Genomic DNA, 26049 nt, shown 5'->3' on the forward strand with positions numbered 1-26049 from the left:
TTTTGGTCTTCTTCTATTTTTTTTTGTATGCATATATTTTGACGATCAAAATAGACATTAATTTTTAAGCAATATGCTGGTCTTTATGCTTTTCAATGACATTTCTGTTTTTTTTATAATATATTAAGATCGTATGACCATATTTTGTCAATCTTTGAGTAGAAGATTTCTCACTATATTCGTTTAAATATTTGTTTGGGTGACCTGATAATTTTTCGTCGTATTCTTCTATATTTCGTCTATTACTTTCACCTATTTTTAAATATATTTTTTGCGTGAAAAGTGAATTCTTTCATTTTTTTTAATAATTCCTGAAGAAGAAAACATCCATACCCCAACTATAAATGATATATATGAATACTATAAATGGATGGCCAATACATCGAATTAAAAATAATATAATAATAATAATTAAAAATTACAAATTATTGTAACGATAATTCATTTATATAAATATCACAAATTTATATAATTATCTGTTATACAAGCATAATTATTAAAATCATTATCACTTAATAATATTTATTAACAATATAATTTTGAATTTATTACTAACTAACAATAATTATCAATACCTTACCGGCCTGATCCAGAAACTGCAACATTATACACACTAAACCTAAAGCATATTTATATCTATTCATTTTGCACTAAGGTCCTGAATAGTCCTCCGAATAAAAACTACATACGCCTTGCAAATTATCCGGTCACTCACGACATCAAACAAGCACAAAACATTTTGAACTGAATATATTAAAGTTTTCACTCAAATATTAATAAAAGTAAATTCATATAATTTATTGTCCAGTCCAATATTAAACTGATTTCGAGTTGCGTTACACAAGAGATTTGTTAGGAACTGAATGCACAAGCGAGTGGTAACTGTCAGAGTGTGTAATCTGGCTGAAGAATGTTAAATTCTAAAGAAGAGGAGGAAGTTGATGAATGACTAAGGATGGATGGCGGATTTGCAGAAACCGGCATTCGTTTTAACACGCGAAGATTTCAAACAAGCTCTTTTTGCTTCGATTAGTAGATGTTTTCAACAGCACTTTATATTTAATATACATAATTGTGATGTGATTCCTTGGCCTAGTGTTATTGGATGCAATTCAGTGATCTGACTATTGTCTATCTGATGAGATTTTGGTTTCTTAGATTTCTTCAATGGTGATGTAGCAATGAGTTCGAAAGCTATTTTCATTAATATAATTTTTCGTTCTATAATCTCAAGTCAACATCTGATATCACTACTGTTTGATACTAGACTACTGGAGTAAATTCAATAATTATAATCCGTTTATTTATTATTCTATGTTAGGTTTTATTTGTCCAATTGGTCCAATTGGTCCAATTAATTATTTGGAATTCTATCAGCTGTAAAATTATTATAGTTGAAACTTGAGATTAGCTAATTGAGCTAAATTTTATAGGTTGAAAGTTGACATCTTCTTTTTAAAATTTTCTTTCATTACAGTATTTTACTAATATAAAAAAATATATTTTTTTATTAAATTTAAAGTGAGTAATTTAAATTGATATCTCATTCAAACAAAATGATTACAAGATGTGAATTGTTGATTAAAACCTTGATTATATTTCTGAATCATGATTAAAAAAGTTTAGGGATTGCTTTTGATAATGAATGCTCTGCTTACTATGTTAATTGAGAAATTTTATAAAACTGTCTTTTTTGCACTCAGTTCAGAAAGTTGTGTCAATTATTATTTTAATACCGTGAACACTTTAACTATGCGTTGTTAAAATGTTGTTAATATTTAAAAATGATCATTAACATTGTAATAAACTAAAGTATCATTTTGAAGAGCAAAAATACTCATTAACTGGGTTTATTTAATAAACAACGTGACAAATTTATATTTACAGAAATTGTATTACTTTTATCTGTAATTATGAATGTTAGTAGCAATTTCATGCAAATTCAAAGTACAATTAAAAATATTATTATAATGGACAAACTATTATAATTTTCTAGCATTTGAAATTATTTTTTGCCAATCATACTATCATACGTTAAGAGTTATAAACTCTAAAGTATATAAATTTAAATTTGCATTGTGGCTATTAGCATTTAAGGTTTTACAACCGTAGCATAACTAACATAACTTTTCAATTAAATTAATTTCTTTGTGTTCTACTAATTAAACATGTTAACGATTGTTTCTTTGTGGATTGTGAAAATATCAAACTAATTATTGGTAAATTAATTTCAAATTTGTTCTCTGTATACTTTTACTTTTTAACTCACCCTAGCTGTTATTTATATTTTACCAAAAAAGTGCAAACCCTTTGTCCACGTTTTCAAAAAAAAAACATTTTTAAATATTTAAAACTGTTTAAAAGGTACTAATTAAGAATCCTGCTGATTAGTTTATAGTCAAGATCTTACGTACCGATTTTTCATAATTAATAATTGATAATAATTCATAATTAACTTTGAATAATGGACTGCCTCAAAATTTCGATTGTCACATCTTTGAAATTTCACTACACTACACCTATTGAAATTTCTTTGTATATGGTATAATTAATCAATAAATATTAAAGAAGGTTTATGAGGTTAGAATAAATAAATTATTATTAATTATTAAACATATAAATAAATTATTAGACCTATTTATGTCTCGTAGTTCAATTCCAACTTCAATCAACATATATAAATATAAATAGTATAATAAAAATAATCTGTATTGAATTCATTTCTATTAACATTTTTTTCTAATTTCTGTAACTACTCATCGTGGATTCTACAAAGTGAATCATTTGATGGGGAAGTGACGTCGTTTGGCTTGTCGTTTCCTGACACGGTGTATGGCTTCTCTTTTCACTTCTTTTGTTCCGGGTACTCCACCCTGTCTTTTGCTGTTTTTTGGTTTTCCCAGAGCAAATGGTTTTTGGTCACTGGTTTCTACATAATATATACCTCGAGCACTAAAATACACAGTTAAATTAATTTTCTTAGTTCCCAAAATCAACGACGACATTTAATGCACTATCACAAATTCATTTTCCGGGTTTTTAACTATAGGCCTATTTGTGAGTAGTTCAGAGTCCTTCGTAACCATCAATTATGTAAAAAAATAATTTAAAGGTAATAAACATAAATTAAAATTTATGTACATATATAGTATGTGTGTTCGTACAAGCATTTATAACAGAGTGATTAAGTTTTATAAAAGATTATAGTTTATATGACAGTAGATTATATACATAGATAAATTACATAAACATTTTCAACATGTTAATTGAGTTGTTACAATTAATAGATATTCATAGAAAGCTTGAAATGAAATGCAAAATTAGACATTGGCATATTAGTCATATATTGGCGTATTACTCATATTTATATAAACTTTTATTTGGTGTACATATATATATATATATATATATATATATATATATATATAATATATATATATATATATATATATGTGTGTGTGTGTATACATATTTAATTTAGATATCAAAGTTGTATAACTTCGCTATAATTAGCCTTGGCTTCCAGCAATATTATGTAGCATCACAAGGTAAATTAAATACTTAGACATTTTGTATCTCATTCTAAGGTTAATTAATGAAGGCTTTTGAGATTTATATTATTTATTTCGGAAGCCCTCCTTGAAATTAGAAAGTCTAATGAATAAAAACAAATGTTGTTATAATCACATAATTATATATTAATCTTCCGAATGACTAATGATTACGCGGTTGGGAACCGGAATATAATTTTTTAAAATAATATATATATATATATATATACATGTGTGTGTGTATTAGCAATCTGTATTATCTGTATTAATAACCATTTTATAACTCTATTAAACAATGAATAAAACATGTGCAAATTTTTAATTCCAGTGTAAACTATACACTGACAAACGTATCAAAATATTTGATATGATCGTTGATCTTTATTTCTGTAAAAATACAATTTTGATCCCAACTTCATTAAATTTTGCCAAGCTAAATTTTCAAATCTATTTCTATTTACCAAATAAAGATGAAAGAAAGAAGTTTATACATTGCAAAATCGACAAACTCAAATAAAAAACGCAAAGGTTATGAGTTTTGTATTAGATTTGTTTCCAAGTAAAATAGCCTTTTCGAAATTGATGCATTTAGTTAAATAATAAATCAGAAAAATCAAAAAAATCAGGAGAATTAGGAGAATCAGAAAAATCAGATGAATCAGAATAATCAAGAGTATCAGGAGAATCAGAGGAATCAGGAAGATCAACAAAATTAGGAGAATCAGAAAAATCAAGAAAATCAGAAATATCAGAAGATTCAGGAGAATTAAAAAAATCAGGAGAATCAAGAAAACCAAGAAGTATCACGAGAATCAGGAGAATCAGGAGAACCAACAGGGAATCAGAATAATCAGGGAATCAGGAGAATCAGAAAAATTTTGCAATAGTTCCGAAACAAACTAAATAACAACAGACCCGTGAAATAGGCCTACTAGATAAATCACGTAAAAAGAGGTGCTAAGCACACTATCTAGTAGGTGGCTTATATTGATCATTTAGCTAAAAATCGAACAAATTCATTTTTCTGTTCTTTGACCTTGTGCCAATTTTTTAGCTCGCAAGGAAACGATGTGGACTTTTGAGATTTCTTTTATAATTATATTATTCCAACATTTACCCTAATTTTAGGTCTACATATTGGTTTGGTTTCCGCAATATAATTGCTTATAGTCAAGTTGAACCTTTGTGCATTGCCCTACCTTTTGCGAGTATATATTTCAAAATCTTAGTATGGACATTACAAATCAAAATTATAATTAACTATTATATAATCGTATATTACAGCAATTATGTTAAAATCACTATAAAATATCATACTAACAACACAAATCATAATGTTTATTGATTTTTGAGCAACAAATAAGAAATCGTTACGATGACTAAGAACATTCTGTCAATCATGCAACTAATTATGTATTTTCTTCTATGGCATAATAGTTTTTCAACCGAGCACTCATCGGTTGCACATGTACATCTTAACCTAGTATTTATATTCTATTTAGTTACGGATTACTAGAAGCAATTTCCTAACGTCATACTTTGCTAAGTAATTTCATTCTATTATTGCTCTCACGTTCAGTAAAAATACGCAAAAAACGTTTGTCATGATTTGCAGAAGTTGATGGGACGTACATTTAGTATATAATTATATGTATTTGAAACTCATTCGCGTGAAATTAGTGCAGTATGAATCTAGTACAACAAATGGAATTCTTTGCATATGAAAACTGCTTTCACAATTTTTATTTAATATTGAATCAGCGAAAAGCAATTTCAAAGAACTGTTTATTATGAACCGCAATTATTTGTTTGCTTTATGGGAGTTAAATCTCGCTGTATCGTTTCTTGGAAACAATTTATAGAAATTTTAAAATAGAGATACCTCGACATAAAACTTTATAAATTCAATACTTATTGTATCATTCTTGTCATCTCCATGATGTCAATTACTATATGCATAAGTTCTTTACAAAATTTCCAAAAAAATTTACAAAAAATGTATTCAAAAGCTTTGTGTTTTCATACTAGTCTCTAATATTGTTACCTGACCACATTTTCAAATCCACTAACATTAATTTTATCCGTGATATTAAAGAGATAATTCAATATTAAATGGAATGACTTATTACATGAATTCTTAGGAAATAGATCGTTATTGAACTTGGGACTAGTTTACGAGATAAATGCTCTAGATAACATAAAATGATCAGTCCATTTTATTCATAAAATATGCAAAAATTATACTTCAACTTCACATTTTTATTGGTGTATTTATTTTTCATCTAGAAGCCAAATATTAAAGCTTTTTTTCGTGCTAATACTTGATTAGGGTAAAATTTTTAGAGTTTTTGATCATGATTCTAAGTTCGTGAGATTTATCATTTATCATTTATATGAACAGACTAAAATTCATTTTATATATCTAAAAAAATTAAAATTCATCACACGTATGGATATTTTAAGTATATTAGGGGTTGCCAGACAGCATTACAACCTGATTAACAATTATTTATTCATACTGCTAATTTCAATTTACATATTATAATTCTCAAGTAGGTAGTACTAACGCAAAGTTTTTGCCTGATTTGTACGCAATCGGAATTTTTTTTTATCAACATTTGTCTTATTACTGAATTATTAAAAAAATGCATCTCGAGTATTTATGCAACACACATCACATTATCAAGAAAAACAAGTTCTTACACGTGATCTGCATTCAGGTTTTGTCACGCATGCATTGAAAACATTATAATTGATGTTTAATGAAAGTATATCACAAACTGAAATACTCAAATTTTATATAAGAGAAAAATATTTACAAGATTTTGGAGAAAACTTTCTCCAAATTATGACGAAATACTAGAGTTGAATAAAACGATAACTAGATTAGTTAAGATCGATCATTAAGATAATATTTTATATAATGAGCAATTTGGTGTAGTTATGGGATAAAAGAGACATTTGCATTTCTGCACATTTTTATAGTTTATTTTAATAAAGCTTTATGGCATAGTATCATAATAGAATTATTGTTAGAATGCAAGAACTTTGTATATATTGCGAAACGTAATGTGAATAAAACAAAACACACATTGCTATGCCTAAAAGATACAGTAGATGTACAAAAAATATTAACTTCACAGAAAAATATTTAAAAAAAAAATAGTAATTAATTATCAATACGATGTACTAATATTTGATTTGATTTCACACTAAAACCTAAATGATACATTATAAATTAACACCTATTCCACAAAACCACTCACGTGTATTTTACAATATTTATATAAATGCAAATGACAACTTGTTGCAAGGTCGTTTACTACATTCCAAGGTAAAACGAGTACAAATCGATCTAAATAGACAAATTTTGATAGAATAATCTTGATAATAATCATCTAACAAATAATGATCAGATATTAAATAATTAACCTTTATCATAACCAATGTTTATTATTAATTCCTCTTCCTATAATCTACTATTTTTCACGGCATCATAACTTTTACTCCGGGTATGCTTGATATGCTTGAACTAGTACAGTTTTAATTGAAATACAGAGGATGTAATCTTTTCTGATCTCAATTAGAAAAAGAATTCGTGTTACTTAAATTATAGAGATAGTAATCAAATGATAAAGAAAGTTAATTACTTAACATTTGTTATAATGTTTAAATTCTCATTATCATATCCATATGTGAATATCACTTCTGAGCTATGAATTTTTTAGCTAATTTTTTTTAAGTGGCTCATAGAGCCAAATCGAGATATTCGTCGGTAAACTTTAAAATTTTATATAATTTATCTCTATAAATTTTTAATGCTTGGTTAAAAACTGTATATAAAGTTCAATTTTTATCGTATTCTGATTACAGATGATTATCACAGTGATTACAGGTAGTTCCAAAATTATAGTATAAATTGATTATGGTAATAATTTTTGAAATTGTTATTTAAATTTTGAAATACTATATACTACAATATATATGCATTTGAATATATACATGTTCGTTAATAGTTTTTTTTTTTTTAAATTTTGTTAAAAATATTTTCTGAGATATTCTATTACATACTTTTCGAAGCATATAAACAATAATCTCCTATAGTTATAATAATATATTTCAGCATGTAAATCACACTTGGAAAAAATATTAAGTCTAAGCCTGAATAATTTTTTACACAAATTATTATAATTTGTTCATTTCAAATAATTATATCGATTTTTAACATGTGTGCATATACATATGACGCACTATTTACATAATGGCCAACGTATAGAGAAATTTAATGATTACTTTTTAAAATCCAAAAAACTCTCTAAATTACTAAGTCACTTACAAATTTACTATAACAAAAACATATTTAATTATTCACCATTATTATTAAATTCATGATTGTTACACTAATTTATAAAACTTCGATCAATAATATGATATAAAATCAATAAAAAACGTATTGGTTGACAAAATTATATAATTGAAGTTATATTAATTGAAATCGTTAGTCTTTATTATCAAAACAATATAATAGCATATTGTAATTTATAAATTAGTAAATTTATAAATGTCACTAATTTTATGATGAGGATATTTATCAATGCTATTATATGCCAATCTCGATATTAAAAAAAACACTGATATAAAAAATATATTTACTACCTGCCCTAATTAATAAAGAAAAATTGTTAAATAATTGTGGCTCTAAATTTAAACTAAACCTTAAAATTTTAAGTAATTTTTAAAATTGACAATAAACGTGCCAGATTTGATATGAAATTGAACATTACAAAATTACAAGCGAGTTTTGGGTATTATCAATTGTAATTGTATCATATTTTTTGGAGTAAATAGTTATTTACATTTTTTTAGATTTGGTGTAAAAATCAACAACCCTGGAAGATATATTGTGAATACAATTATTGCATTCATAACATATCTAGTTATTGCACTTGTTGATCCTAACAATATCTGTCTTGCCATTTCAAAAAATTGCCCTAGCCTCATTTCCCATCCCTTGTTTCATAATACTTTTTAAGTATAGTCATGAAATTCGCCATAACATAAAGCTTTTGAATTCCTATAGCATGTCACGATTATATATTGTCATTTTATTTCAATATTTAATTAATAAACTAGTTTAGTTGTGCATGGCATCGTGCCTTAAGGTAAATTGCTCAAACTTCTCGTACCGTAATTAAAGAACTTTAAAAGCCCAAAAAGAAAAGTTAGATTTTTTTAAGAATATTGAATTTTTTAAACATTTTTGAAAATTTGAAAAGAATCGAAAAGTTAGATTATTTTTAAAACTGTATGCAAAACTGTTCAGAAACCTTTGAATAAAGATATACAAAACAAAATCATTTGACGATTACTATAAGGTGCTTACCCCATGGAAAGTTAATAATAAGGTGTGAGTCTAAAATTAAGAAAGAAATTGGTTTATTGCAAAGATAGCAACAAAATTGCTATTCTTGAAATAGAGCAACTGCATCATAGAAAAATTGCAATTCATAGAAAATTGTAGTATATAATCTATGGTTTGCACCTCTATATAATTAATAAATATCCAATATATTTGAACATTTTGGCATTTGAACAATTGAAATATTTGAATATTAAGAAATTGAAAAAAATTACCTGCATCTATTATTTCTAAGGTAGGCCAAAATGTTCAGGAACCTTTGAATAAAGACATGCAAAGATTTTCATTTTCGATTTTTGAAAGGTTGCTATATTACCCTATGGTGAGTTAATAAGGCGTAAGTCAAAAATTAAGGAAGAAATGGGTTCATTACAAATATAGCAACAAAATTACTATTCTTGAAATAGAGCAGCTGTATAAACTTTTATAGAGATTTGTAATATATAATCTACGATCCTCATCTCTAAAAATTAATAAATATCGAATATATTTCGACGTTCGTTGACTTCTTGTAAAATGTAGCAAAACAAAAGCGGTCCGACAACGTTACGCAATCGTTCCATGTTTGGAGAGATGCCGCCGAGCATTACGCTCGGCCTCTCTCCGAACAACGGGACGCTCCTTCATACGTGCTTAACACTTTCTCCATCGATATGATTTCCAGGTTTTACTTTCATTGGAATATCCGAGAAGGAGATCTACCGATTGTTTACTAACACGTGCTCTCGTGCGATCGCGTGCATGTGCAATTATTATGCAGCGAATGCATCGGTAAAGTACATTGGTACATTTTTTTTATTGACTGTCAATGAGCTTAAAACAATTTGAGAATTATTTTTATAAGTCAAATACAAGATTTGATTAAATTTTGTACAAGATTATAAAAATACCAATTTGGTCTCTGAAATATACAGATTGGAAAATCGGTCTAAAATTGTAACTTTTGAATAATTTTATAAGGTGCTATAGAATGCATAAAAAATTATATTGTTACAACGATCTACGTATTGTTCAGATATAAGGTATAATAAAAAGACACTTTAGAAATTATTAAATTTAAATTAAACTAGTGGGGTGTATGGCATCGTGCCTTAAGGCAAATTGCTGGAACTTCCCGTACCGTAACAAAATGTTCGAGGAATACTGAATGTTTTCAAATAGTTTATTATTAATATTGTAACATTGTCTAATATTTATAAGAATTATATAAACTAAATTGCAAAGTTGAAATTATTTGTTTAAAGTATATTAGAACTATAGTCAGAATTAAAAATAAAATCTGAATTATTTTCGATACACAAAAACTTTTTTTTTGAAAAAAAAAAGTTGAAACAAATGTTTTTTTCCAAATTCAATTATTTTGTTAAGACTAGCAGAAAGTTCTTTGAATCATATAAATCGGACGCTTAGTTCTCTCAAAAACAGCCATTTTTTACACATTTAGCTCCGTATCTTCGAAATGGCTGGGCCTGCCTTCGCCAAAAACTAATAAACACTTCTCCCAATCATTACTAATTGAATGTTTTTCAGATCATTCAAATCGGATGCTTCGTTCTCTCAAAAACTCGAATTCTATTTTCTGCACTCTTTGCTTTTTATCTCCGTAACTGCTGGACCTGCCTTTGCCAAAAACTAATCAGCTTATCTCCCTATCAATAGGAATCGAATGTTTTTTGAACCATTCAAATCGGTTGATCCGTGCGCCCGAAAACGTGACTGGAAATTTGTATCCATACATATAACACACACACACATCCATTTTTTCTGAGGTATGCCAAAATGTTCAGAAACCTTCCAATTCTCCATCCAATTTTCAATTTCAATTTTCGGTCCATTACAATAACTTACCCTACGGGAAGTTAATGAAGCATTTTTTTGTATATATAATTGAATTACTAATTATGTATTCATTGTGTCACTAATATAGTTGTTAATTAAATATGTAATTTTTTTCGGATCCTAAATTATATGGTGAAAGTGGATCTTAAAACAATATCTATCTTAAAATAATACGTTTTAAAGTATTAAATCACTCTTTAAAAAGGACTTTTAAATTATCAGTGTTTTTGCTATATTTTGCAGAAAATGCATATATTCAAAATATATTCAAACTAAAAAATCTGTTAAGGTGGAAAACTATGAAATGCATTAAAATGGAATGAAATGGAAATGGAAATTCTGTATAACTTTCGCCAATAATTTCAAATCATTTCAGAAAATAATTTATCCAAAAATATATTGCAAATACTAGAGCTATGAATATATTTAAATATCAGTTTAAATATACATTTTGCAATAAATCAAGTAAATATTGAAACCATGTATCGCATGGCAATAGTCGCTTTTTGATTGGAAATAGTTTTTGTGTTTGTTTTATCTTTTCCTAAAATTTAAATTAAAATTGCTATTATTTTGAGTATTGAAACGACAACAATTAATATTCAATTATTAAATATAACTATCAAAATAACTGTATGAGCCTTGTTAAGAAATTCGACCTAAGGTTTTATTGCATTGCTATCTATATTTATTAGCATTCACATAAAGAAGTACTTGCTAGAGTTTTCACTTTAATTAGTTTTCTAGAAACTTATTCAAAGTTCAAATGCAATAAAATGCCGCAACAAGCATTGACATTGAGCAAATAAAATATACAATTATATTGTGTGTATGCTAGTCTACAGCCAATATTTAATAAGTAACAAACAATAGTTAGCGACATAACTTTAGTTCAGTGAATTATTATATCAAACAAATTATTCCACAGAATACAATAACAAATTCTTCAAAAAATTCCACGAGATGTAACGTAAACCATTTTGACTTCTAATTATATCTTAATAAAATTAAATGAATTGAATGCTTTTATGTAGGCGTAGCGGAACAAAATGGGAAGATTAGATTTGACTTTACACTACATGGATTTTTGACTATTTGTGCATTTAGTAGTCAAGTAATTTTCTCCGGCATTGTTTTCATTGAATTAAATATTAGGAAGCTTAAATTGTCACTTCATTACATGACTATAATTAATTATATTACATAATATAATTTATTTACCACTTTAATTTAATCATTTTGAATAATATCAAGTAGAAATTCTGCATCAACTTTCAAAATTTAGTAATCAAAACTCATTTGTGAGGCGCGTTATTGGTACATGCGCCGATGCAACAAGTTTTTAAATAAATTGGTGACCCTATTTAGTTTGTGTACAACTCTTATCATGTATTGTAGGTAATTACATTTGAATAACACTGTACTCTCTCAATGCATCTACTAGGTCATTTCCAAAGCAAAATCGAATTTTTCTAAATATAAACTAGACAAATGAGAGCACTTACTCAGATGGTGTATATTCTCCCATGATGACCACATCGTTTTTGTCGCAGCGACCTTTCCTAAACGACACGTAGTCCGAGCATTCGATGCCGTAAAAACCAACCTTTGAGTAAATTGATTCAGCGTAATACAAGGGAGCACGGTTGTGGTCGCAACTTATTAGACCTGCGAATTTAACGTTGTTAGTCGATTGTATAGAATTGCCAGCTTGAAAGTAAAAACATTCTAACATTCTTTACCAAATTGTGGTGAGGAATAGTTAATTAATTTTTGCAACATTTTTAAAAGTCAGAACGGTTATTATCATAAAGAAATGGATGGCATTATGCAACGCAGCGAGAACAACCCACGCATTTGCCAAAATTAATAAATTTTTATATGGTATATGTAATATGCAAATGCGGTGAAACATAAATTGATATATCGTCTAGCGAATGGTATTTTATAATGTGAAAATATGTTATCATAAAAATTTATTTGTTGTCTTCATAATATTATATCATCTATGTAATTTGTATGAAATCGTATCGAAACAACGAATAGGGAAAATACGGACAAAATGACACAGTAGCCTTATTAAAAAATTGGCTAGTTTTAGTAACATTTCTGCGGCAGCAAATGTGAAGAGAGACAAATTGACCTACTTATACTATAGACAAAACTAGTTATAGTACTATTTTATTAGCACTGCAAGGCAGTCTCTTTCTATAGCCAAGAAAAAAAATTAAAACGTGGCAAAGTTTACTGAATTTCAACTTCTTCTCTAACTTCTTCTTAAAACAGACCAAAGGATCCACCGGCAAAAAGACCTACATTTATTGCAAAGATTTCTTTTTAAGATCTGTAACCGGCAAAGGTTAGTTCCGATAATTTGTTCCCTTTGGACTTATGCGTCATATGCAGATGTCCCAAAGAGGACTAAACAATTTATTTTTGTACTCTTAAATGTCTTCTTGAAAATTTGCATGTCCATACGATATGGACAAAATGATTTTTATAATAGATTGCATTTTTCCTTAATAATTATTTTATTATAGTTTCTACTTAATAAAAAAAGGGTCTTTATTACTGATAGACAATGAACCTAAGATGAGTAAAAACGAAAGAATTTAATTATAATATAAATATATAAATATATATAGACTATTTCAAGACTATTCAAATATATATATATATATATATATATATATATAACAAAACACCAAGCCAATTTGTCAGACTTTCCCATATAATTATGAAACACTATTTCTTGACAATTATTTGTTAAAATAATTGTTATTGACACGAACAATCAATTATAAAATCAAACATATATATCTTGTCCTTCACAATATCAGAACTGAATTAACAACACCACTACCAGAACTAAATTATAACAAAATATACATTACGTTTCATTTATTTCTAAGATGTGATAAAGTATTGCAAAATAAAATTTATGTTGTCTAGCAATATTAAATAATGTATAAAATGTGCATATTAATTTTCTTTGTTTCTGTAATTTTCAATGCAAATTACGTCCGCTTGGAAGGAAATCTTGTAAGCAGGAATAATTATTCAAGAACGAGCACAAATGATGCATGAAGAAGTGGTACTTCTTTGTACTGGGATAATTGTAAGTATAAATTATATATATATATATATATATATATATATATATATATATAATTCTGCGAATTAATTAATAATTTAGCAATAATGTTAAATATTTCATTAGCGCTCATGGAATTATGGATAGAATATTTTTTATTGGGTTATTTTAAGAATCCTATATAGATGTGAATTTTCACATAACTCTAATGATGTGCAAAAGAGTTTACATGTCTAGGGGTCAATTAGTACGCATTTGAATTTTACGTCAATTTTGCTATAATTCTAAGAAATATCTCCGTGGAGGTGTTAAAATTGTATATGTATATAAAAAGGACATCCAGAATTAAAGTGTGATTTATTAAGTGCGCAAAATGTTAAAAAAAATCGTTCAATATACATAAATATTGCATGTTTTTGAACATGCAGTCTTTCGAATGATTAATGCGCAGGACTATGCCAAAATATCTATAATTAATCAGTTTACTTTATAAAGAATATTTCTAATAATTATGTTATTAAGTGCAATTTAACAAATCAAATATCATCTTAATTACAATTTAATTTATAATCAAATATGTAATCAATAATTTTATATATTATATATATATATATATATATATATATACTTACTGGAGTAATTAGATATTAGACATCCAGGCTGAATAACTCCACCATTGCAATAAAAATCTATATCTCCAACTGGTAAAATTTTTCCTGCTAATCCCGTATTTGTGTGAATGCTATCGACAAACTCAGCATCGTCCTTGCTAAGTTCTCGACCATTTTCTTTAAGATAGAACAATGGTAAAGCTGGATCTAATCCTGCAGCAAAAAACGAATTAATTAGATCCGTTTATAAAGAAATATATTTTCATCATTATCCTTATTAAATTCTATGTGATATACTTTTTGATAAAATATAATTATCTTGTTTCATACCTGATATATTTTCCATAATAACATATTTAATAATAAAAAATTCTTATTCTAGAGATATAATTTTCTGAATATGCTCATGGCATTAATAATCCATATCAATTTAACGTTTCATATTAAAATTGTATTTATCACCTGTTACTCTTGGAAGTTTTCCAGACTTCATATACTTTTGAATAAACCCTGCCACATGAGCGCCTAATGAAAATCCTAAAAAAAATAATAAAGCAGAATTATGAGTGATATTCCAGAGAAATTCATATGATGTGAAATCTGTGACTTATATACAATATTTATAAAGTGATAAATAAGATATTGAATAAAAAAAACAAATTCGTTTTGTAAGAAAATTATGTAGAGCTCATTAGAAAAAAAAATTGATAAAATTTCCAATTATCTAGAAATTAAATTATGTGGCTACATGAAGAATGAATTTAAATATTAACTAACCGATAATATGTAATTGACTTAATTCTATTTTTCCAGCAGCAATTCCAGCTTCCAAAACATCAGCAATGCAATGTCCAACTGTCTCTAAATTTACGACAGCTTGAAGATAACATCCTTCTTCCACAAGTGGATGATAATCCAAACTAATGATATTCATATCACCAACAGAAAAATAAGCTGAAAAATATAAATGTTATAAATAATTAAATATTTAAATTAGAGTTGCTATATTGATACAAACTAAAACATCAATGCAACAACCACATAGAATAAATTTAAAATATTGCAAAACTGAAATGAGAATATGCAAATAAAATGTTTGGCAATGTTAAAGAAAAAAATGGTACAAAAAGTTTTTTTTGTTAATTATACCTGGTCTAATTTCCGTATTTGGAGAATAGTCACGATGTCCAGTGTAACCATGAATCAACACTTTTATTGGAAGATTTTTATCTATCGGTGCATCTTTTATGGAATTGATGTCAAGTATATATGGAGAATCTTGAATATCTCTGCAATAATTTAAATATCATTTAAAGTGTCATCCTGGATTTGGAAACCAAAATGAATATTTGTAAATTATATAATGGTGTGAACTTTTGAGGGTAATAAATTTACTAAGAATACATTTTAGTTGATGAATAAAATATTGATCTTCAACTAGTGTAGATATGTAGTTACATATATCATGTTCTTATTGAAAAAAATTAAGAACTATTTTGCAAAACTAGTTCAGTTTATAATTACTACATTTATTTTATTTTTTACTTACTCTCTATATAAATATAGTGTGATATTTTCATTTGGACATTCGTTTTTAACTGTAAAGCACTTTGAACTAAATGGTGACAAAAAAAATCGAGCTTCGGGATCTTCTTGAGTTTCGCTTGAGACAAAGTGCAATAGAAAGCCTAAAAAACAAGCTCAGAAAATGAAGAGCACATATTACATATAAAAGAGTGACATATAAAAATAAAATTTTATTTCAAACACATTTTAAGTTAATTATTTCACATATAAAATTATGAATAATTTGTTTTATTAACTTGATTTGGTTCGTAAGATAAATCATAAGTAATCACTTATAAAGACATTAACTTTTTCAGTTTGAATTAAATTAGTATAGAATATAAATATAACCTTGTCATATTATTTCAATTCTAATAGCATCGAAAACTGTATAATATTATATCGTTAGCGTCATATCAACATGCAATTTATAGATATATTTTACTTATTCTATGCAAATTTTGCAATAACAAAAACATCATACGACAATCATTATTTTAACCGATATATATATATATATATATATATATATATATATATATATAATGCCCTACAAGCAAAATATATTTGCTTAAATAATATCATTAATATAATTTATACAATTATGAATAAATAAAGAATTCAAATCCTTGTAATATTCGTTTTAATCATTGTAAAAGCGTCTATTTAGATAGTATTGCCATTATATACGTGTGTCATGTCTAATTTACTACTAATTATTCCTGTTGACAAGGCAAGTAAAGATAAAATATGTAAATAAATAATAAATCTTAAGGTGCATTGACTATTCCCTTGACTGAGGACAAGGTTTAAGGACAAAAGCTTGCCTTCGAACTTATAAGACATAATTAAAGTTTATAATAGATTTCTTAAGAAATTTGTTTTAATTTATTTCTTGCTTTTAATTTCTTAGTATTTATATAAATTTCAAATGAATTATATAATGCACTATAACTTAGAAGATGAAAGTTGCATACAATTTTTGGAAAAGCGTGTTAAAATACGTCGATACGCAAATTATAAAAAAATATGCTTTAAGATATCCCTCTGAAATTTTTTTTTTTTGAATTAGTATCTACTTCTAATGATTCTCTACTTACATGTAAATATAATTTTTATTACAATACACATTATTAATAACAAAGTTTCTCGAGAATTTTCAAAAATTCAGATGTGATAATCAAAATTTGAGTTAGATCACTACCAATGAATTTTACTCTATAATAAAAAAACACAAAAAAAAATTTTTTTTGATCACATACCAGTACAAAGTAGGAAGACTTGAGTCCACCGCAGCGAGTACATTTTCCGGCGGTTTTTCGCAAACGACTAAAAAATCTTATTGAAAACAACCTCAAGTTAAATTAACGTCACTATAAATAACTCGTGGTTCTGATAAAATACCGATAATAACAGAAGTTTATAAATTTGAATACTCATTACCATAAATGACTAAAACACCTGTCGAAAGACCAAAGGTAATAATTTAATGAATTGATATAAAATATAGTAATTTTTCTATTTATTTTCTAAAATTCTGGAAGTCATTGCGCTTCCTAACTTACTAATAAATATGGCAAAGTACTCTAATATATATTTTAAATTGATATTTTAGTTGAAATCAAATTCTTGATTAGTAAGATATACTTGTAATATCATTATAATAAATAGTAATAAATATTATAATGCACATAAATTGTGAAATTTCTTTGTTAAGTGCATTTTTCCTTAATCTTAACAGACTATTAAAACGCAATTTATGGAATACTGATAATTTATTCACCTAGTTTAAACTTTAAATGTTTTCATTTTAATGAATACTTTCAGATATCGGTGCAATAATTATTTTAAATTTAATTTTCACACATTTCGAGCAATCTAAAGCACATAAAACGCTTGAATAATATTATAATTATTCGGGTCATAAAGTATAATTTTTACCATTATCTGTCCTAAGAGACAGTGATTTATTGAATTTTGATAAAAATTACACCTGGAAATTTACCTCATTAAAGGTTTATCTTATTAAGAATTTCATATCCATTATGCAAATTTTGGTCAAAATTCGATTTCAGGTTTTTGTAAACAGTGCAAATGCAGTTTTGTGATAAAACATTAAGTGTATTTATATATTTTTGTTTGTATATCGTGTGATAATTATTTAAATCATTTGGATGATATGAAAATATGATTTATTTATATATTTTATATCTCAGTATAATTGTTATAAACAGGGTATATTATATATATATATATATATATATATATCTATAAAAGAAACAATCAATATATATATATATATATATATATATATATATATATACAGGGCTGGTACTACCTTGAACGCGATACATGCGAAAAATGCGGGCGCACGCCTTAGGGGGCGCCAACACTACATTCATATATGAAACTTATAATATATTTTTAACTTCCCGTAGGGTAAGTTGTAGTAATCGCGAAAAAGTCGAAAATGAAAATTTGTATATATCTTTACGTTTCAAAGATTTCTGAATATTTTGGCATACCTTAGAAAAAATAGATGTATGTGGGTGTATGTGTGTATGTGTGTGTGTTTGTGTGTGTGTGCGAATACAAATTTTCGTCGACGATTTTGGGAACACTGATCAACCGATTTGAATAATTCAAAAAACATTCGATTCGTATTGATAAGGTGACGTGCTGATTAGTTTTTGGCAAAGACAGGTCGAGCCGTTACGGAAAAATGGGGCAAAAAGTGCCAAAAACGGTAACTCAGTTTTTAAGAGCACGGATCGTCCGATTTTAATAAATCAAAAAGCATTTTACTTGTATTGACAAGATGAAGAACTGATTAAATTTTTGGGAAGGCAGGTTCAGCGGTTATAGACTCTCAAGAAAAATAAAATTAAAAAAATGTCATTCGGCGGTCAAAAATGTTTACTGGACATATGTACATCAAATTATCAGATATTTTATAGAGATTTTAATAGTGTGTACACATTTTGTGTAAAATTTTGTTGGGTTCCGTGCCAAGATTTTTACGTTACAAAAAGTTCCAGCAATTTGCCTTAAGGGACGATGCTATGCACCCCACTGGTATAATTTTAATTATAAACTGTTAAAACAATCAACATAATAAGGAGAAGGGCGCTAGAAAAAAAATTGCATGCGGAAAAAATGCAATGAAGACCCCTGGATCGGCTCTGTATATATATATTATTATTATTATTGAACCAGAAACCTAATATAAGAACCTTTATGGTTTATTCAATTCTCAAGTTTAAGCTTCTGACGAAAAGATGGCATTGCAAAACATAACCTAACGAAAGTGATGACAGTCATTGACTTACGTGTACTGTTTTCATATTTGACATTAACGAAGCTTTAAATATACTACAAAACATTAAGAAATACAGAATAATAACAAATAAAGATGGTGACATTAAAAGAAAAACAAATAGGTCCTTACTACATGTATTTACATACATATTTTAATCTATATATCATAAGTAACCTCACTTCAATTTTAATAATAATTAAATATTTGCAGGTGCTATAAAGCAGATGCTCAACTTGAATCAAGTTATATCAAAAACAGTACCTGCAGAACCAGTATGGAAAATACTTATTTATGACAGAGTTGGTCAGGATATTATCTCCCCATTGATATCAATTAAAGAACTTCGAGAGATGGGTGTTACTTTACATGTGTAAGTCGGATAAACATAACAGATGAATTATTCTTTATCATTAAAATTTGTATTTGGATCTTCAGAGTAATCAAAGCTTCAATGCTCTAATTTATAATGTATTTACATCTAAAAATATTTTCGAGTATGATTTTCACAACGTTCATAATATAGTATAAATTTTGGACACATTGCTCGTTAAGCCACGAGTTTTCTGCAATGGAACATTGATTTATATTTATGTATATATTTTGTTTTTCAGTCAATTACATTCCGACAGAGATTCCATTCCAGAAGTGCCAGCTATATATTTTTGCGCTCCCACAGAAGAAAACTTAGGACGTATAGGACAAGATTTACAAAACGGATTATATGATACATATCATTTGAACTTCATCTCACCTATTTCAAGAGGAAAATTAGAGGATTTAGCAGCTGCTGCCATTCAGAGTAACAGTGTTGCTAATATCCATAAAGTTTATGATCAATATTTGAATTTTATATCATTGGAGGAAGATTTATTTATACTGAAACATCAACATAGTGATGCTTTATCATATTATGGTAAAGAATTAAAATTGTCAATTGTATGCACATTCAAGCATTGATCTTGTGCTTAATGTATTTTTATTTCTAGCAATAAATAGAGGAGAAATCAAAGATAATGAAATGGAAACGATAATGGATTCCATTGTAGATAGTCTTTTTTCAGTATTTGCAACATTGGGAAATGTACCAATAATTCGAAGGTAATTGTTATTATTATTTTACAAATAATATATTACAAGTATTAATTGATTTATAATTTAGCCCACGAGGAAATGCTGCAGAGATGGTTGCTAAAAAGTTAGAAAAAAAATTAAGAGAAAACTTATGGGATACAAGAAATAATCTATTTCAAATGGACACATCACAAGGAGTTGGAGCATTCAATTTTCAAAGGCCATTATTAATTATTTTAGATAGAAATGTTGATATGGCCACACCACTACACCATACTTGGACTTATCAAGCTTTGGCACATGATGTGCTAGATTTAGCTTTGAATCGGTTAGTATATTAATAATATTTTAATAAATAAATCTTTGCAGCTTAAAATTTCATTGCATTCAATGTGCTTGATATTTGTAGAGTTGTTGTAGAAGAAAGTGCTGGTAAATCAGCTTCAGGTGGAGCCAAAGCTAAAACTCGGCCATGCGATTTAGATTCCAGAGATCGTTTTTGGATGGCTCATAAAGGTAATCCATTTCCCACTGTTGCTGAGGCAATTCAAGAAGAACTAGAAACTTATAGAGCATCAGAAGAAGAAGTGAAAAAGCTTAAATCCTCAATGGGTATTGATGGTGAAACAGAGGCTGTATTTTCAATGGTCAATGATAATACTGAGAAATTAACAAATGCTGTTAATTCATTACCACAATTGATGGAAATGAAAAGATTGATCGATATGCATACGACAATAGCAACAGCTATTCTTAATTTTATTAAAAATAGAAGATTGGATTCATTTTTTGAAATAGAAGAAAAAATTATGTCGAAAAGTACTTTGGATAAAAGTATTCTTGAAATATTAACTGATGCTGAATCAGGTTTGCCAGAAGACAAAATGAGACTATTTATAATATATTATATATGTACTCCTCAGATGTCAGAGGCAGAATATAAGAAATATGAAACAGCTCTTATTAATGCTGGTTGTGACATGCAACCGTTGTTGTATATAAAACGATGGAAGTAAGTTCTTTTCATAAAAATAAATTCTATAAAGGTAATTTAAATATAATCAATGCTAGATAACAAACAGTATTTGTTTATACTAATTTTTAAATCAAGCACTTATATCAACAATTGGTTTTACAAATCATAAAGTTTGGTCATTTATTTTTAATCGGCAATGAATTGAAAAAAATAATATTTGAATATACATCATAAGCACGAAATAATCCCTTTCAATTTATAATAGCACTAATCACATTTTTAGAAGTCTTACAAAAATGGTAGCAGCACCAAGTCAATATGAAGGCGGTGGTACTAAAACCGTATCTATGTTTTCTAAGTTGGTTTCACAAGGATCATCTTTTGTAATGGAAGGGGTCAAGAATTTAGTTGTTAAAAGACATGTAAGTATTGTCCTAACTGTATATATGAAATGTATCCTAACAATGTAGCTAATAATAATTCCAGCTACATATTTTTTATGAAATATGTATTCTAATAAAAACTATTGTAATATGTTTAAATTATAGAACTTACCGGTTACTAGAATTGTTGAGCAGCTTATGGAATGTAGGACTGGTGGAGAAACTGATGATTATCACTATTTAGATCCAAAGTTATTAAAAGGTGGTGAATTTCCAAAAGGTCGAGCTCCATTTCAAGACGCTATTGTGTTTATTGTTGGAGGTGGAAATTATATAGAATACCAAAATTTGGCCGATTTTATTAAGGTATTAAATTTATTTTATAACACAATTCACTTTTCAAGGTTTCACATTGTCACTATTTTATATCATTTGTTTGAATGTGTATTAAAAGGATATTCTAGTGTAGATTTCCAAAAAAATCTTCTGTTTCATATTAAAAGTTTAACTTTTTAAAGAATATGTATACAAAAGGATTTTTAGGACTCAAATTATTTTAAGAGATACAGCTGTTTGACCTTTTCCGTTTCTTGTCTTTTGCAAAACTTGAAACGCGTTTTTCTGAAAACTTGTCTTTTTCAATATGATGCCCACGATTTTTCGAGGTCTACTGAACCGATTTACTTGAAATTTTCAGAGAATATTTTTTATAGACTTCACTCTGCATATACTAGCCTCATCCCCAAGTTTAAATTATTATTTGAAAAATTCGAGAAAATCAAAGTGGTAAATGCCCAAATTCAAAAAGTCACCATTTAATCAAAAAATTATTATGAACTTAAACGTAGTATATACCATAGCAGCATTATTCTAGATTAAAAATCTTTCCTTGTTTTCACTTCGGATTACTAGAAGAGGTGCGATCGTGGGCATGATCATGTGTCAATTTTTTGGGACCCCATGTGCCAATTTTTCTGCACTCTTGTAACATTGATAAATAGATTAATGAAGAAATAATCTTCAATCACCTCTTTTGTGCAAAATGATTTAAAACTGACTTGAAATTCAGGCTCTACACTAGAATATCCCACTTTAACTAAAGAAAATTTTATTTTGATGGTTTATACAAATTAATATTTTATTATTATTATTTCAAGCAAAAGGCTGGTAGCGGTACAACACGAAGAATAATATATGGATCTTCAACTTTAAATAATGCCAAACAGTTTTTGAAACAACTGTCACTTTTAGGGCAAGAAATACAAAAGAGTAAATTAATAGAATAATTGTACATATAGTTAAATTATTGGAATATTTTATAAATATATAATCTATTATTGTTTTTTTAATATATTGTAAGATTTTATTATAATCAAATTTAATCTTTTCACAAACTTATTTATGTATTTAATATTTATTATGTTTTTTCAGAAACGTTTTTGATGTTTAGGTATTGCCAACTTGAGTATGGATAGGAGTGAAGTTAAGTATGAGTTAGGTACATGATGATCTGACAGATAAAATGGCATCCTGTGCAACAAGTATTTCGTTATTTTTAACCTTAAAACAAAGTGTGATTTAGTGTTTGATAACAAGTGCATATTGCTTAAAAAATTTGGAAGTAAGTTAAAAATTAATTAACTAATGTAGTAATTATAAGTTAAGTCAAAATCTTGCCGACTATAATTGCCAAAGCGGTAATGATTTCAGCCGGCGAATCGACATACGCCGCACTTGAGTGATTGTCAGTAGAATTTGGGTTTTGTGTTATATTCGTATCTTTAACTATAGGTCCATTTGCTTTTTCTGCGGCCACTTTTAAAAGATCATTTTCTATGTGAATAATATCTTGTATAGAAGCTTTTTTAATTTTCTGTTCTTCAACGCGTTTTTTATACGCATCGAGTTTTTCAGTGTGTAAGACTTGATTGTCCTGCTTAAGTTTATATGGAGATTTTGCCGCAGCTTCTCGTTTCATAAAGTTGAAATCTTGATCCTCATCGTAATCTTTACGGGCTGGTTTCGAAATTGCATCTTTAATGGCTCTTGGTATTTCATAGATATGTCTAAAATTGTCAAGTCTTTTACATTTTCTTCCTGTAATGTACAAATCAATCTAGAATTAATTAAGGATATACATATTATCCAAAAAGCTGTTGTAAATAACACTCCTAAACATCTAATAAGTATTTCTAACTATTGTTGACATAGTAAGCCTTTGTTTTGTGGCATGCACATAAGTAGGTAGCCATATAGTCCAGTCATTATAGTAAGTTCACCTGGGAATTCAAGATACCCAAGACTTATATTTTGCACCCTAAAAGTTGTCTCAAAACCTACATATGTTGCGTACACCCTACCATATGTAGGTTTTGAGACAATTTTTAGGATGCAAAACACAAGTATTTACAGACTTACAGTGATTCTTACCCAATTTAAGCCTAAATGACTGAACTAATATGCAAATCCGAGGCAGGAACTTGTGGGGGGGAAATAAACTAATTAAATAAATTAATAATAATTAAGTAAATTGTTTTTTTAATAAAAATTATACGAGACAAAAAATATATTTACATCAGTTTCGCTTTTAAGGAGGTATTCTAGTGTAAAAACTCAAGAAAAACATAGTGGTCTTTTGTTTCATATTTTTAAAGTTTAACTATTTATGAACGTGTACGAGAGGATTTTTTTAAAATTCGAATTATTTTCGGAGATATAGCTGTTTGACCATAATAATCTTCTTCTGTTTCCTTCCTTTAAACGCGTTTTTCTTAAAACCGTCTTTTTCAATACGATGCCCATGATTTTTCTCGAGTTCTACTAAATCTTTGCACTTGAAATTTTTAGAGAATCTCTTCTATAGACTTTTCTCTGGTATATACTAGCCCCATATCCACATTTCAATACTAACTATTTTTCGAAAATTTGAAAACTCAAAAAGTGATAAGGAAAATGATTTTTTTTTTCTACAGTCACCATTTTGTCAAAAATTATTTTTTACCTTAATCCTAGTAAATACATTGCGACATCATTCTAGTCAGTAATCTTTTTTATCATTTCGGATTGCTATGAGGGCTGCAATCGTGGGCATGATTACGTGCCAATTTTTTGGGACTCCCAATTTAATAACTGCTATTTTTTTTAAATTATAATCTTTTTTTTTTTGTTTTTACTTTTTTGCACTCTTGTAACATTGATAAATAAATGACAGAAAAGTGGTAAAAAATGATTGATGATGTAAAAATGACCTAAAGCAATGTGTAAAATTCTGCTCAATTTGGTTCATAATTATATTTAGCTATTAATATCGCTTTTATTGTGTATCTACTTCAGGCACTTTTTTCTGATATGTACAATTCTTTTGATCCATTACTGTTTGAACATATTTAAAATAAATTATAAAAAATAGGGACAAACCTAGAAAAATATGAATCCAGAATCGTTTCTAGAAAAAATCGGCCAATTCCCCGCTATTTTAACTTTATATTCTTTCAAGTGAAAATCTGTAATCACTGCTGCTTGGTATCAAGCAGGCCGAACCCAAACCAGTAGTTGTTATACCAAATTACTACGGAGCTTTGGCAGTTCTTACTGCTTTTTTTTTGTTAATTTAAAATTATTATGTACCTGTGGCATAATACGGTATCTTGTCTGAATTTTTCTGATTTCTGGAGCTCTGTAGGCAATATAAGTGGCATCATTAGCGTAATGTGGGCAGTTGCCAGTCACTACTATCATAGTTTGTTCTTCTGGGGTATGTTTCTTCACATATTTTACAGTTTCAAATAAATCCCTTCAGAAAGAGGAATTAAAATCAGAGTATTATCTAATTTAGTATAATAATTTTATATTTTCATGTAATAAGTGTTTCTTGATCACTGAATACTCTAGTGGTTATACCAATAATTACCTGGCATTTTCTGGTCTACCACCTTTTATAACCATCATATACCCATTATCAGAGGCCCTTCGACTTTGGGAGCGGACATTTTTCAAGGTTTCTCGAACCGTATGAAAATAGGATGGTGGAAGTACTTTTCCTATACGGTTCATGTCATATTTTTCCATTTCTCGCATATCATTTGTTACTACCGCTGGCATACCTTAATTATTTGTTTTAATTGATTATTTACTATAGTATATAATCATAAACTCGTATATACAGTAAAATACGCTTAGTAAAGAATAGTCCAACATTTTGGACTATCGGGCGGTAATAA

General features: G+C 27.6%; 2 protein-coding genes across 2 annotated transcripts; one reads left to right on the forward strand and one right to left on the reverse strand.

The window, feature by feature from the left end:
* Positions 1-2780: 2780 nt before the first annotated feature.
* Positions 2781-22094, reverse strand: LOC113366781 (endothelial lipase-like). The gene is made up of 8 exons (XM_026608435.1): positions 22002-22094; positions 16064-16202; positions 15664-15803; positions 15292-15468; positions 14977-15051; positions 14536-14727; positions 12315-12477; positions 2781-2952 (listed from the first exon to the last, which is right to left on the reverse strand). The coding sequence occupies exons 4-8, from the start codon at positions 15446-15448 to the stop codon at positions 2781-2783; spliced, it is 759 nt and encodes a 252-aa protein (XP_026464220.1). The 5' UTR covers positions 15449-15468; positions 15664-15803; positions 16064-16202; positions 22002-22094.
* On the forward strand, positions 19425-23115 carry LOC113366782 (protein sly1 homolog). Its single transcript, XM_026608436.1, has 9 exons — positions 19425-19520; positions 19610-19769; positions 20011-20312; positions 20386-20497; positions 20559-20798; positions 20880-21482; positions 21730-21868; positions 21995-22195; positions 22987-23115. The coding sequence occupies exons 1-9, from the start codon at positions 19493-19495 to the stop codon at positions 23113-23115; spliced, it is 1914 nt and encodes a 637-aa protein (XP_026464221.1). The 5' UTR covers positions 19425-19492.
* The last annotated feature ends 2934 nt before the right edge of the window (positions 23116-26049 follow it).

The sequence above is a fragment of the Ctenocephalides felis genome, unplaced genomic scaffold (assembly GCF_003426905.1).
Source record: "Ctenocephalides felis isolate EL2017-DRISC unplaced genomic scaffold, ASM342690v1 CF-g0.4_SCAFFOLD_01170, whole genome shotgun sequence".
In the NCBI taxonomy this organism is placed as follows: Eukaryota; Metazoa; Arthropoda; class Insecta; order Siphonaptera; family Pulicidae; genus Ctenocephalides; species Ctenocephalides felis.

Bases quoted from the DNA above. Each gene is read 5' to 3' on its own strand.
- LOC113366781 (XM_026608435.1), bottom strand. From the start codon at position 15,448: ATGAATATCATTAGTTTGGATTATCATCCACTTGTGGAAGAAGGATGT. The intron at 14,728-14,976 runs GTGATAAATACA...TTTTTGCTGCAG, and splicing joins AAAACTTCCAAGAGTAACAG to GATTAGATCCAGCTTTACCA. The intron at 12,478-14,535 runs GTAAGTATATAT...TTAAATTCGCAG, and splicing joins TCTAATATCTAATTACTCCA to GTCTAATAAGTTGCGACCAC.
- LOC113366782 (XM_026608436.1), top strand. From the start codon at position 19,493: ATGGTGACATTAAAAGAAAAACAAATAG. The intron at 20,498-20,558 runs GTAATTGTTATT...TTTATAATTTAG, and splicing joins AATGTACCAATAATTCGAAG to CCCACGAGGAAATGCTGCAG. The intron at 22,196-22,986 runs GTATTAAATTTA...TATTATTTCAAG, and splicing joins ATTTGGCCGATTTTATTAAG to CAAAAGGCTGGTAGCGGTAC.